Consider the following 15,202-nt stretch of genomic DNA (forward strand, 5'->3'; position numbering starts at 1 on the left):
AGAACTCATAGAATGTACAAGTAAGGAAGAATTAAAAGTAAAATTCAGAAATGGATAGAAAGAGTTCTGCCTCAAAAAACCAATATCAGCTCTCCGTCCTGGATTGTAGGAAATAGTAGACATTTTTAATTGCGTTTACTGTCTAATAAGCGAAGGAATAGACTGCCGATCACTGAGCATGGTGACATGACATGATATGACAAATTGTTAAAAATCCACCAATCTCAAACGACAACATCTCATTGATATTTATGTTTGTTATTGAATATTGTTTCTTTATTATATTGTTTTACTAATTTTGCGGTCACCAACCCGCCTGCCCAGCGTGGTGACTATGGGCAAAACACATGAGTTCATGCCATTTTTGGCGCGAACTTGTGGAGGCCTATGTCCAGCAGTGGACTGTATTAGGATGAAGTGATGAATGTTGATCAATTGATTTAGCAATTATTAAAACCCCACAAGTAACTTTGAGTAAATTTTTCAGGAGAGACTAAAATCTATTTATTTAAATATAATATACTGTATATAAATATTTATAATTGCTATATGTTATAGTTCTTTTATATACCTAGCCATAGCTTACTTTTTTTAAATTTTTAAATTTGTTTAGTATACTAATTTTAAACATTTTTTTTTCATTTGTGTTGTTTTTACAATCAACGTGTTACATGTTTTGTTTTAACACACAACTGAAATAAATCAAGGCAGTTAAAGCAAGAAAAGTTAATGAAACACAGCAGATTACTTATTAATTTTATTGAAATACCTTTAAATTTTGCACATAAACACACTAACAGTTACTCGCAATCACTTTCCATGCCATTTGTACATTCTAAATTAGTAGTGGGCCATTGTAGGAGATCTTCATAAAATTCTTTGTACTTTATAGGTACATAGGTTATTAATTTTCTTACATCCCCAATTTTTTTAAAGTTTATTGGCTTTTTTGTTGAATAAGCAAGGTTGATGGGAAGGGTGAGCTGTTCAGGCAAACAACTTTTTTTGGACATCCTCAAATGGAAGTTTAAAGCATTCATTGTATTATCAATATATTCCAATGCTTTAATTTTTCCAGGATTATCTGCTGTGTGGATGAAATGAGAATACTTTGAGATCAAAAAATTTATCTTTTGTATTTTGGGCACATTTCTCCCATATGAACATTCTGACAAACAAGATTTTTTAAACCATGTCTTCCACCATATTAGTTGATTATGTCACTTAGTTGTACAAGATGGACAAGAAATTTTGATGGAGAGCTACTAATAATAATTTTAATGATTTGCCTCGATGAATAGATCCTATCTACTTCTTTTAATTTCCTCTTGATACAACCAAAAGCTCAGTCGCATGGTAAAAATGAGTGGCCCCGGACTGGGTAGAACTGTTCGATTGTTTCAAATTTTTTCAATTCCACCAGAGCAGATAAATACCTAAGTAATGTATGATTCTTGTTTTGCCCTTCACAACTGTCACTAAACAGTAAAAGATGTTTATATTAGGCGGACTTTCAGACTTTATATAATCATCTATAAATGAGGTAACTTCATTAGGACCTTTACCTGCTATGCCCTCATGATACACGTAGAACTTTGAAAAGTTAGTATTGAGGTTTGTTATACAAAACACATTGACAGTCAACTGTCTCAGGTAGAAAGTCTCTTGTATGGGTATCTCAGGCAACTGTAGGTAGGAAGTGCCAACTTGAGTGTCAAAACAACATATTTGAAAAAGTTATGTTGTTTTAACAATCAACGGCATTTTGACGATCGTTTTTTTGTACTGATTTGACTGCAGTTGTGTTGTTAAAATACTCATTCTAAATTTGACCATAGACAAGGGAAAGAAAATGCAAAAAAATTAATTTAAAAAAAAGTGTTACTTGTGGGGTTTTAACAATCACCGATTCAATTGCCTTCTTTGTTTGTGCAGTGACCCAGTGTAGGGTGCTCAGGCTTTGTGTATCGTCTTGCATTTGTTGGTTAAATTATAATTTTTTTCAGAACACTTTGTATGGTGGCAGACAAAGGTCTGAATAAAATGTTTTTATTTTAACATGTTTTAGTATTTTTAAATAATTCATAATCACGACCCTCAGCCACGACTACAAGTAGCACGATTACAGAGATAGGGAGAATTAATTTTTAATTTGTAATTGTTAATAGATATAGAAAAATAGACATATAAAATTGATATTGTCTTCTGTTATGTGAAGGGTGTGTTGAAATTTTGTTTCCTTGTGAAATGGGCTTTAGTTCATAAAAAGTTGAGAACCTATGCATTAGATGATAAGAAGAAAAGTTTTTCTTTGACTGGTAGATCAGCAAAGAATTAATAATCCATTTTTAAAATCGATATATGTTTAGTTCAACTAGTCAATGTGACCATGGTTTTCTAATTTACTTTGGTCTGATTGGTCGATATATAGAATTACAATATTTTGTAAGTAGGTACTGCTTTAAACGATGTTTTTGTGACTTACAAATATAAAAATTGTCGAAATATGTAACTTACGTAAATTAAATTACTAAGTAAAATTAAATTTAGCTTACCAAGTAGCTTGCCATGATGATCGAAAGCAATGTCCTGAACGGAGTCGGTGTGGCCCTTCAGGGATCGTTCGTAGTCGCCATTCTCAAAATCCCACACTTTGATTGTAGCGTCCTCGCTCGAAGACACCAACAAACTGAACACTGGATGAAATATTACCTGCGAAAATTGTGATTAATATTCTTTAAGAATGTATTTCCAGTTTTAATATTAGAATAGTTATGCTTACGCTTGAGCCTGTAATATCCCACTGCTGGGCATAGGCCTCTATCCCCATGTAGGAGAAGGATCAGAGCTTAATCCACCACGCTACTCCAATGCGGATTGGCGGATATATTCCCTACTATGAGTAACAATCGCTATCAGGTTTACATGATAGCAACCGGGAACGTGCTCTCCGAAGCACGGTGGGGAGACCCAATTAGAATAGTTATACAAATGGAATTGATTATTGATTAATTAAAGAGCTATTGGGTATTGAAAAATTTAGTAAACAATTTCCAGAGGGTTTAAATCACCTGTGCTTTTTGTTCAAACATGACGTATTATGCTTATCCTACAGTTGATTAATTAAATAATAAAAATTAATTCAGATCGCAAGTGACTGCCCAGTAATTTCATTTTTGGTTAGTAATATTTATTTCAATTGATTGATTTAAGCCTGATGGTCTTATTTACTTGCCTGATCACGCTAAATTCAAGGTATACTGGTCGAATTTTAATATAAGATATTTAATAGAGTATAATTATTATAACAATATCAATCAGTGGAGGAGTACTCTCTTATGTCTCCTATGTATTAAGTCTTGTTAAGTAAGTTAAAAAATGTAATTGCATTGTTGTGTGTGTTGTATGAATGTATATTCGGATTTCAGCAAATTCGAGAAAATAACTTCCAGTTTGGTGTTATTTGGTGTTAGTTAAATTAATTTTGTTATATCATGAATATGTAGAAAGCCTAGAAAAGGCTTATGGTAATGAAATAGTGTAAGATGAGTGATTAGGAACATTGTACATAGTATCAAGTAGACAGTGAACAAAGTATAATATGATCGGTATTCTACTGTAATAAGGTATAATACAATCACTTTATTTCATTTACTTCTATTTATAATACGAAGACGGGAAATTGGCTTGTTTGTAATCGAAGAAACCCTGAAAGTATTTCAAAAATTCTTTTACTGTTAAAAATATGAATTAGCCAAATGTATTTTAGGCTATAAAATGTTACTATATGACACACTAAATATTGTACTTAACAGTAACTAACTTCGTCCCTTAACTTTATGCGCTTAGGTTTCGATCCTTTGGCAATTTCGTGATAGTAAGTAGTAATTTTGTGTTCAATTTTGTCTTCGATTTTATTTTAAGTACTCTTAGCGTAAAAGCAAAACCCATAATCGATAGGTGGAATACATGGATACTACTGCAGTTACAATACTTATACGTCTCATGCATACAATTTATCCTTACAGTCATAAAGGGTCAAGATACAAACGCAGGAAACTAATACTGGAAACTACCAAGACCTTGTATCTCTCATTCTCACAAACTGATGCTTTGCGGAAATGCACGATTAGCAAGTATATTGTCAAATACGTTAACAGCGAAATACAGACAAACTCCCTTGCGTCATAGCTATGAAATGCTAGTTATTTAATATGGTTCAAGTAACTAAAGTATGGTTAGTAAAGCATTATTAAAACTGATTACCACCATTTAAAGGGGAAGGTTTAAAGGGAAAGGATTACAATTACTTTTATGTACACGATTCTGATCATTTATTTAATCTGTTTTACACTGTCATTATCTTTAAGAGGCTCCCCCTTCTCAATGACCTTGAGCATTTAGACTTTGCCACACCCCACCCACCCGTACTTCACCTGATCAGTATTACGTAAAGGTTATTAAACTCGGCCATCTACCGGCTCTAGCTTGTACTACTTAGGACATGCGATTGATCCGTTTCCTAGATCAAGAGCTTGCGTACAAGTTGTGATCATCCATAATTATTATTTAATTTTCTTCTTGTCGTGTCGATCATTTAGGCTATAAAATTATATTAATTACTAGTTGTAACTTGTTGTTCAGTTCGCAGTTATAAAATAAATAAATTTCTAAAATAAAAGTAGCCTAAGTTACTCCTTACTATATCAGCTATCTGCCAGTGAAAGTTCCGTCAGAATCGGTCTAGCCGTTTCAGAGATTAGGCGGAACAAACAGACATACAGACAGACAAAAATTGTCAAAATGCTATTTTTGTGTATGTATCGTGTATACATCCATATGAATTTAGTAAAAAGCGGTTATTTTAATATTAAAAGCAGCCGCTCCAATTTTATTTGTATAGATATACTAAATTTATATTTTATTCTATTATCAGCTCGGTGAAGATCGACTTTAGGTTCGGATCTTAGACCACAAGCTAAGCAGCTTTACATTTACACAGCTCAAAATTAATAATTTAAATTATTTTTTTATTTGAAGTAAATACAATTGCAAAATTCAACAGTAAGTCTGTCTACCTGTTACATTTTGATGCCTATCTTGGATTAAAAAAAGTTAATAGATTTGCGCGTAAGCAAGAGCAGCGTGCGATGACGAGCGACACAAGTTCCCCGTACAAAGGCCTCTGGCCGTCTGCCGCGGGCCGCCTGTCGCCCGGCAAATAACCAAAAATTATATTTTTACGATTTTCTAATAAAATACTGCACTTAATAAAAAACCCTTCTGTAGAAATATTAAGTACAGGATTCGTAATTAATAAAAAAAATATTCACTATTGTAAGTAGTAAAATTAGAAAGCCTATACGATTTTTGTACGCGAAAGGAGGTCCAGGTAAACAATTATTTCTCTTTATTTAGAGAATTTTATACAATTATCTTACAGTCACATTAATAAACTGAATCCGAGTTACAACATATATTTATTTGATATTTTTAACGTAACTTTAACGTATACTTTATAGCACATGAAAACGGCCGAATTTGTCTGGGATCCCCTTAATAGTGGATGTAATATTCTTCGAATATCCTTTATTTTATAATTATTTTAAATAGGTGATATGACTTTATATGTAGAAAACTTGTATCAAAACCAAATATATGCTTAATTTGTGTTTCAAATTCTTCTCATGCTTGGTAGGTAGTTGAGACACAAATAGAAACCTGTGTTTTTAGAAAATTTCAAATAAATATACAAACTTTTATTTACAGTGTTTTAACATAGATATAACCACATATCCTTCTTAATAAGAAAATACTGGTAGAGTAATGTGACAATTGAACGCAGAAAAAAAAAACATAAAAATTATCCAAATTCTGTGTTTTTGTTTCTATTGATATTGCATGTTTATACCTGCTCAAGAATATTTATTTAAATTTTAAAACGTGAAAACTTTATGGTTAATGAATAAGTAGTTATTTGCTAAAATCAATCTGTTATAAATACTGTTTGTTTTCCAAATAGAAATAAATAAATAAATCATAGTAACCTTTGTAATGGTGGCCCGGTGGCCGGTAAGGCAGAACTTCTCAGGTGGACGTGGAATCCACTCAGTAGGCGTGCGCTTGGCTCTCGTTGGCGCGCCCTCTATATATTCCTTCTGTGCCTCAGAGAGCTTGGATTCCAGTTCCATCACCTGAAGAATTGTAAGGAATCATTAATTCGTAAATGTCGTCTAATTAATGTGTTTAAATTGTTGAAATTGCATGCTGTAATAACCTGTAAGTTGGAAGGGACCTTGGAAGTGTATTTCACATGTTTACAAATTATTGTAACTTCTCTTGGTTGTCCATAATAAATAAATAAAAATAATTAACGCTAAATGCTGTTTGTTAGTTACTTGAAACAATGAGACTTATTTAGCTGCGCTTTAAACTTTAAAACAGACAAACTAATAATTCAAGAAAAATAGTGTTTTTAATCCAATTTTGAGACCATAATTTGTCTAATATAATTTTTGTCTAAACTCTTTATATTGGATAGATATGGACTATAGAATATCAAGAAATGGACCAGTAAACATAAGTAGATGCAACCACGCAGGTTGCCTAAGTAATATATAAAATCATTTTTATTTTATGTTACATAATTATATGTGCTAATATTGAATTGTATTATTGCCACATTTTCTTAAAAGCGCACAAGTTGCAATATCGACCGCAGAAATAAAGGTTAATAATAAATATGCAGCTGAAAATAAATTTCTAATAAATTTAGAGGAGCTTTTCATAGTATTACATTAAAGTTGAAATAGCTAGTGCAGGCTGTGACCTAGAAATGTCGCAACAGCGATCGATAGGTAACCTGTCAGGCCAGCTCGAGATTTTCCAACACGATGTCTTCATAATACTACGATTACATCCATCCTCCTTTTAGTAGCCATTCATACGTCAGTGACACTGATTGATTTTAGGGAAATAAACGTGAGTCAAGATTACTTTGCTCATTACGTTACAACGTTTATTACTAGGGCACGTTTGAATATAAAGGTTTTTAAAAATCATCAAAATCGGTCCACCCAGTAAAAAGTTATGTGGTATAATACAACGTAGTTCGACGAAAAAATAGTTAAGTAAAAATGCATTATTAGATATAACTCGAAAAGTTGTTGTCTAAATTGTCGAAATTGGTCCACCCAGTCAAAAGTTCTGAAGTAACATACATAAAAAAAAATACCTTCGAATTGAGAACCTCCTCCTTTTTTGGAAGTCGGTTAAAAATAGAAAGAAAATTGCTAAATTTTATTGAGATCTGATAACTACTTTTTGAGTAATCTTTGATAACGCTTAGTTACTTCGACTATTTTTTCGTCGATCTACGTTGTATTACTCGTCGATGTAATTGAAGTCTGTTTTTTTTTTCGTTTACGAGCAAACAGAATTTTGTGAGACTATTATTCTTAATTTTATAAAGAACATCATCTTAGATAGCGAAAGGTGAAAATCTCCATTTAGGAAAGAGTAATTTATGAAGGTACTTCTCTAATGAAGACACTAGAATAGTCTTATAAATTACACAGGATGAAATATATCTTCCTAAAAAATTTCGAATAGCCTGCCCAGGAAAGTACATCAATCTTATAAAAGATCACAGCCAAATAAAATTGCTCTCAGTAGTGTTACGTTTATGTTAGGAGTAAGGCAGCCAGAACCTAGGGATTTTGTCGGGGGTGGGGTCGACAACGCATTTGCAATCCCCCTGGTGTTGCAGGCGTCCACATATACCGTAGCATACTACGGTATCCGCTAACACCAAGCGGACCGAACGTTTCTTCAACTCTATTTTTTTTTACGTGGGGAAAATCCTCATGGACACCCTTGGGTGTGGTAGTGGTCAGTGGGGTGTCACTCTTATTGACTAAAAACCGCCATGTGTGTTCCGCCGATGCGCCGCTCCGCTATGGCAGGATCGCGGGGACGCTATGGCATGCTTCCGCCACCACGTTTCTTCAACTCTTAACGGTATTGAAAAATAACAAAGTTCTACCTTTTTCTGGAGCCTGATAACCGAAGTCCACTTCTTCTCGAGTAGGCCACCAAACTTGCGATCCATTTCGCCGGTCATTTCCGCCTCCTTCTTAAACGCTTCCAGCGCGTCGTTGTAGCCATTGCTGCCCAGGTAGTCGGCGATCGCTTTGTTTCTGTCAATGGATATCGTTACGTACATTTACTGTCGCATTGTTTTAAAAACTTAATACTTTATTTAATCATTTTCAACTGTACAAAACGTGTAACAAAATAATTATAAGATAAAAAAAAATATTTTATTTAGTTATCACTTCAGATAATAAAAACAACAAAAGTAAATAGAAACTTGATACCAACTACAAACTATCTTCATTACGTTCTATTTGATTTGTACTCTAATTATCATTAGAGTTGATATCTAACTAAAATAATTTACCTAATTCAAATTACAAATTAACTTCTAAATTATTAATTATACCTAATCTAGAAACTTTAAAATCCGAATATTAAAAATTAAAGAATGAAAAAAATAGGTAAAAAAACTTTTTAAGTTAAACGGTTTTATGTTAAACATACATTGCAATGTTTAAAATAAATGTACTAAAAACCAAAAAATAATAAAATAGATACAGTCGTGGGAATTATAAACATTTGCATAGACTAGACTAAAATAAAACCGTGGGGCACGTCAATTGTCTACAATCGTTGATTAAAATGTTTGTTTTGTAATGTTACACTATAATTAGGCAGTTGTTCAACCGACAACGATGGACGTGTGATAAGTAGGGCTAGAATGTGGAAACAAGCTAGCAAGCTCGATTATAAACGAGTTTTAGGGTTTCATAGTGGTGAGCGAGTAGTACTTTTATCATATGTTTTGTCGATTAAAGACAAACTAGGAGCAGTGAAACGATTCCTCGCCAGCCAGCAGTGTGAATGTCCAACGATAAACTAGTTGAAACATCTCTTTTATTTACATGGAGTGTATAACTATTGGAATTTCCATGAGCAAGAAAATAGTAAGTAATTTCCTTACCGTCTGCGGGCCAACTGCCTATTTTAACGACGAATTAAACGATTCTTCTATCGCACATTAAGTCGATAATTTGTAGACAATTGACGTGCCCCACGGTTTTATTTTAGTCTAGTCTATGCATATGTTTATAATTCCCACGACTGTATCTATTTTATGATTTTTTGGTTTTTAGTACATTTATTTTAAACATTGCAATGTATGTTTAACATAAAACCGTTTAACTTAAAAAGTTTTTTTACCTATTTTTATTTTCTAGTTTTTAGTTTTTATTTCGCATTCTGTTTAATTCATTTAGTGCTTCATTATTGCAAGGCCCATCTTAAATATTGAGGTTGTATAGTGCACTGTATTCTTCTTGTCAAGCCCTTTTATTTGATACCCATATTGGTGGGATTGATAAAAAATTGTTATCAGACATTTGGTAGCGGCGGCCAGCTTAGATTTCAATTTTGCATAGTAAATTGTATTCTACTTGTTGAGCACTTTCATTTGATACCCATATTGATGGGATCGATAAAACCTACGTTATCCGCCATTTTGTAGCGGCCGCCATTTTGTATTTCAATTTTTTATAGTATATTGTATTCTGCTTGTTTAGCCCTTTCATTTGATACCCATATTGATGGGATTGATAAAACCTACGTTATCCGCCATTTTGTAGCGGCCGCCATCTTGGATTTCAATTTTTTATAGTATATTGTATTCTGCTTGTTGAGCCCTTTCATTTGATACCCATATTGATGGGATTAATAAAACATAAATTATCCGCCATTTTGTAGCGGCGGCCATCTTGAATTTATAATGATAATGAATAAACATAATTGTATTGTCACCAAAATCCAAAGTGTATACAAAATTTCAGATTAATCGGTTGACAGGAAGAGGGTGAAATTTGAATTACTAAATTTGACCCAAGAATAAAAAATAAAACAAACGGGGTGAGCTAAATAAAACCGTTTAAAAATGTACGTTAACCGAAGAATTAATTAAAATCTTACGTAATAACATCAGCATGATCACAATTTTGCTACTAGGTATAAAACGTAGACTTTTTTATTAAACACTTTAATTTGTGATTCCTACTGTGCAATATTTATGGTAATAGTATGTTTTCGAGCCACCTCATAAGTACTAATTAAAAGATTTAGTGATGCTTAAGGTCAGCGGCACGTGGCTTCGAACTTGTACTAAATAGATAAGCCGTCTTCGTAACCTCCATAGCCCGTATCCGCGATTTCTACATTTCCTTCGACATATTCGACAAAATTATTTTCGTTAATTTAGTGCGCAGGTGCAACACGGAATCATTCAAGTTTATAAATCAACACATTTTCTTCGCTCTATTGAAACATACGCAGCTTTCATAGCTTTCATCTGCTTCGAATAAAAAGTAGAAATTATTATTATCCCGAACAAGTCTTAACAATTTTTTATCGTTATTATTTTACGAAGCTGGTGTTCGATAGTGGGTATAGCAAATATTTTTAATTTCATTTAGAATTTAATTATGTTCAAGATAAGATTTGATTACTTCTATACCTGGAAGCAATCAAAATTGCCTACATATTGATATAAAATACACCACTTCAAAGATCGTATCTGTTGTCAGTCTTTTACGTAACAACTGCAATTTCGCCGTACGCCGCGGGCAATCCTAGACATTTTTATTCTCGTTTCGTTATTAAATGTAACAGATTATGTATTTTTGACGTTCAGCGATAATAATAAGTTATGTATTCGATTAGGTCATGCTTTTAACGTTAATATTGAAGGTAAAAGTCAAAAAACATACTATCTATTACTAATCGAGCAGCCGAGCGTTTCGTCTCCGGCGTTTTGAATGAGGTTAATTTCTCGCTTGTTTGATATGTCAGATATGTCTAGGCAGTGAAACTAAATCGATTCTAAGACAATCAGCATTGCAGGGGTCCTATTGTTTGCGTGGGAGCAAGTTACCACTTTTATTTTTAAGTAAAAAGATATAGCGTTTCGATTATAATACACAATTAATTGTAATTGATTATTAATAATACAAGTATTTATATTTCCATTTATGAAAGTTTTAACCAAGTTACCAAAGAATTATTTACGAGAGATAGGAACAGCAATTATGAGTTTACTGGAGGAGAAAAAAATATTGCGTCAAAGAAGGAACCAGGAATTGATTGCTTTAAGAGATTGAGAAGAGATTGTCGAAAACCTTTTTGTCGGTAAGTTGGCACAGTTGTTCTCGATATAATCACATGAAGTGTTTTTGGGTCAAATTTCAAAACGGAAAAGAGATTATGAAACATGGGTTTACAAGGGTGACTTTCATTGTCAAAAAGCTTTGGAATAACGCGTTCAAACTGAGCCAAAATTTAAAAAGCATGGCAAATAAAGTAATGGTGACATTTAATTTTTTATTATCGCGGTGGTAGTTACTCTGAATTCTCATAAAAGTAAAACTGTAATCAAGAGAATAAGTCTTGCGATGGGTAAATTCTTCAAAAAGACTAAGCTTTTGCAATGAAAACTCGTGAATTTTGCATGACGACAACGCCCATTTCACTAGGCTTTCACTGTGATCGACTTTCTGGCTAAAAACTCTTTCAACTTCTAATGTGTACTCGTTCTCAGTCAATAGAAGATATAAAAGAGAATTAGCGACAAGAACTGAACTAGATTCAAGACAAAGCGTTTAAGAAATTTGATTGGACTACTCAATGACATGGGTGTAATTTCTGGAGAGGATTTATTCAAACGCATTTTCAGTATTACAATAGATATGAACAAATAAAAGATACGTTTCTTTTTTTACCAGTTCCTTTCATTTTTGATATACTGTAGACACACACTTGCACCACTGTTAACTTACAATAATATTATACTAATACGCAATAATATTCATCTTTTTGACAGTTAATATTGTACATAATTAAGTAACACGAGAAATGAATAATCTTGTAACTGCATGTTTCTGACTTTGCGAAGTCAGTGTAGTTCATTGTAATCTATACAAATAAATAAAATTGGAGTGTCTGTTTGTAATATTAAAATAACGGCATTTTTTACTAAATGCATGTGAATGTATACACGGTACATATAACGAAATAACATTTTTTACAATTTTTGTCTGTCTGTCTGTCAGTCTGTTTGTTCCGGCTAATCTCTGAAACGGATCGACCGATTTTGACGGGACTTTCACTGGCAAATAGCTGATGTAATAGGGCGTAACTTAGGCTAGATTTATTTTACAAATTTATTTTGTAACTCTGCGAACTGAACAATATTTTTTTTTTAATTCCACGCGGAGGAAGATTTGGGACAGCTAGTTTTAAATATAACAATAGAAATTAAATAGGATTATTATTATAGTAAAAATAAATCGGATAATACGTAAGGACTAACGAACCGATTCAGCGTGACCACAGCGGATGCAATTAGCCAAACTATAAAATAAGCATGATCGCAACATTAACTGCGTAACAATTAATTTTAGTGAAATTAGACAACGACTGAAATAATCAGTATAAATTTTGATTATTATTTTAAGAACAAATACGTGAAGGTATAGCCGTACACGACATTGTGATATGAATGTTTGCGTCAGACACATCTCTTAGGCAAAATCCTTTTAAAACCGCTGCAAATCCAATCCTTGGGCAGCACAAAAGTTCAGTAGAGACGATGGAGTACAGCGAAAGTGGTTTCGTGCGAGGAGGCGCGGGCCGAACGGGGGCCGCTTGAGAAAATAACTTTCACGGTACATTTCCGTCGATATAAATCCAATTAAAGGGCACTTACACGCTATTACAAGTTCTAAGCAGTATCAGTGCCACTTATTATTTACTTAGTACTTAGCAACACTATCAGCTTATGGAAACTGATAGATGCACCAGCAATCACGATGTTAAAATAAAAGTGATTTTTTTACTTTACTGGAACAGGTTATTTGGACATGGTATTACGTCTTTGTGACGTGGTATCTTGTTACGCGTTTTCCTATTTGCTTAAATTACGGAGAGGATGTCGACATCCATTAACAAATGCAAATGTTAATAATCAACATCGAATGATAAACAGGTAACTAACTAATCACTAATGAGTAAGGCCATATTTTAGATAAACCAGAAGTCGTTAATTCAATTATGTTTAATGTCAAAGCAATTAAGAATACAGTTACTTGTGTAAAGAAAATACAAATTAACGTTAACGAACTTATGTCGGTCAGCTTGTTTCAAAATTGTATAGTAACAGGACCACATTAATGGGAGTACAAATAGCTTTGTAAGTAAGACGTAGTATGACAATTGCAATTAACGGAATTAGTATAAAAGGCACGTAACAGCTCATTTGCATAGCTTCACGTGATTGAAATAAGTTTTAAAACTGAATGTTTCCAAAACGTTTTAACCAATGCTTCGTTAGCCAATAAGAGTATGTCGAAATAATGTTTAACTTTTTTAAATGAAATTGGCCTTTATTTTATCAAATTGAAAATGTGGTAATTGATATTTTATAGAAAGAGGGCGATAAATGAAAATGTATCTTTCGGCATCGGGCCGACTATTACGTCATGGCCGTCATACGCTCCGATGTGTTTATTTACACACCACCTACACATTATATTCAAGGTTTTTAATACTTATTTTTTTTATGTCCAAAACAAGGAACTTTTAACACACGTTTTAATGTTATTTTATAACAGTTCGCAAAAAAAATTATCTGCTATAATGAATTGCAAGGATTAAAACAACTAACATTAGTGTTTGCAATAAAGATTTTAACATTACGAAACTAGTACCCATTAAATACATTTTAATGCATTTATAGATATATCTAAATAAATACAAATATTGTGGATAAATTATTGCTAACCACTTCTCTATCATTATTTAATATTATTATTTTTTATATAAAAATAAACACGTTCTGTGGTTATTTAATTTCTACGAAAATGAGGTATCGGGTTTCTTTCATATCATTCCCTGTCGCTGAGAACGAGAGGGGTAGTCGCCTACGCGGCTCGCCTATCGATCGAATACAGGCGCCGACTGGCGTCGTCAAAACTGCGTCATTGCGATTCCCCTTCGTACAAATATATCCTAAAGTCCTAAACCGTACAATTAACGTAGGAAGACCAATTTACATTAAATTAATTTAAAATTGTAGTAACGAAATATAAGACGTACCTACTAACAAATTTCGGTCTGTTTTAATGGCAAAAATATTTTTAGTTTAAAACGGATTTTTAATATGTTTAATCGAAATAATTGTGTTTGCTTGCAAACGGAAAAAAAACCGACTTGAATTACATCGTAGTAATACAAAGTCTACCAAAAACACACAAAAAAGTCAAGAAAGTACAAATTATTAGAGATAAGTCAAAAAGTACTTGTCAGGTTTCAATTCAACTTGAATCGGACCACACGACAAGCGTCACCTTTCGACTAAAAAACAGAACCACCGAAATCGTTCCACCCAGTTAAAAGTTATGAGGTAACACACATTAGACAATAATTGTGTTTGCTCGCAAACGAAAAAAAAACCGACTTCAATTACATCGACGAGTAATATAACGTAGATCGATGAAAAAATAGTCAAGTAACTACGCGTTATCAAAGATTACTCAAAAAGTAGTTATCAGATCTCAATAATATTTATATGTGACTACATGACAAACATCAGCTATCGATTAAATTAAAGCTTATCAAAATCGAAACACCCAGTAAAAAGTTATTGCGGATTTTCAAGAAGTTCCCTCGATTTCTCTGGGATCCCATCATCAGATCCTGGTTTCCTTATCATGGTACTAAACTAGGGATATCTTCTTTCCAACAAAAAAAGAATTATCAAAATCGGTACACCCAGTAAAAAGTTATTGCGGATTTTCAAGAGTTTCCCTCGATTTCTCTGAGATCCCATCATCAGGTCCTGCCGGCCTAGCATGCATACAACGAGATATCTCTTGACGAGAGAGAGAGATAATGTCTACATCGAGTATTTTCTCGATTACCCTAACATGCGCACTACGAGAGACAAAATTCTCTTCCGAAGACTTCGCCTTGTCGAGTAGAGAAACATTATCAACCATAATCACAACTGAATATCATTCTTATTTCTTATGTCGTAAAGTTGAATTTACAAGGTTATTGACCA

At 33.0% G+C, this 15,202-nt stretch overlaps 1 protein-coding gene across 1 annotated transcript in view; it reads right to left on the reverse strand.

Annotated features, from left to right (window-relative positions):
• Positions 1-15,202, reverse strand: part of LOC123656721 (lissencephaly-1 homolog) — a 40,050-nt gene that overhangs the window by 8,698 nt on the left and 16,150 nt on the right. Inside the window, exons 3-5 of the mRNA XM_045592381.1 lie at positions 8,045-8,198; positions 6,048-6,194; positions 2,556-2,712 (exon numbers count right to left, since the gene is read on the reverse strand). Of these exons, the coding sequence (XP_045448337.1) occupies positions 2,556-2,712; positions 6,048-6,194; positions 8,045-8,198 (458 nt within the window). The remainder of the gene's footprint in view (positions 1-2,555; positions 2,713-6,047; positions 6,195-8,044; positions 8,199-15,202) is intronic.

This window comes from Melitaea cinxia, chromosome 9 (genome assembly GCF_905220565.1).
Source record: "Melitaea cinxia chromosome 9, ilMelCinx1.1, whole genome shotgun sequence".
NCBI lineage: Eukaryota > Metazoa > Arthropoda > Insecta > Lepidoptera > Nymphalidae > Melitaea > Melitaea cinxia.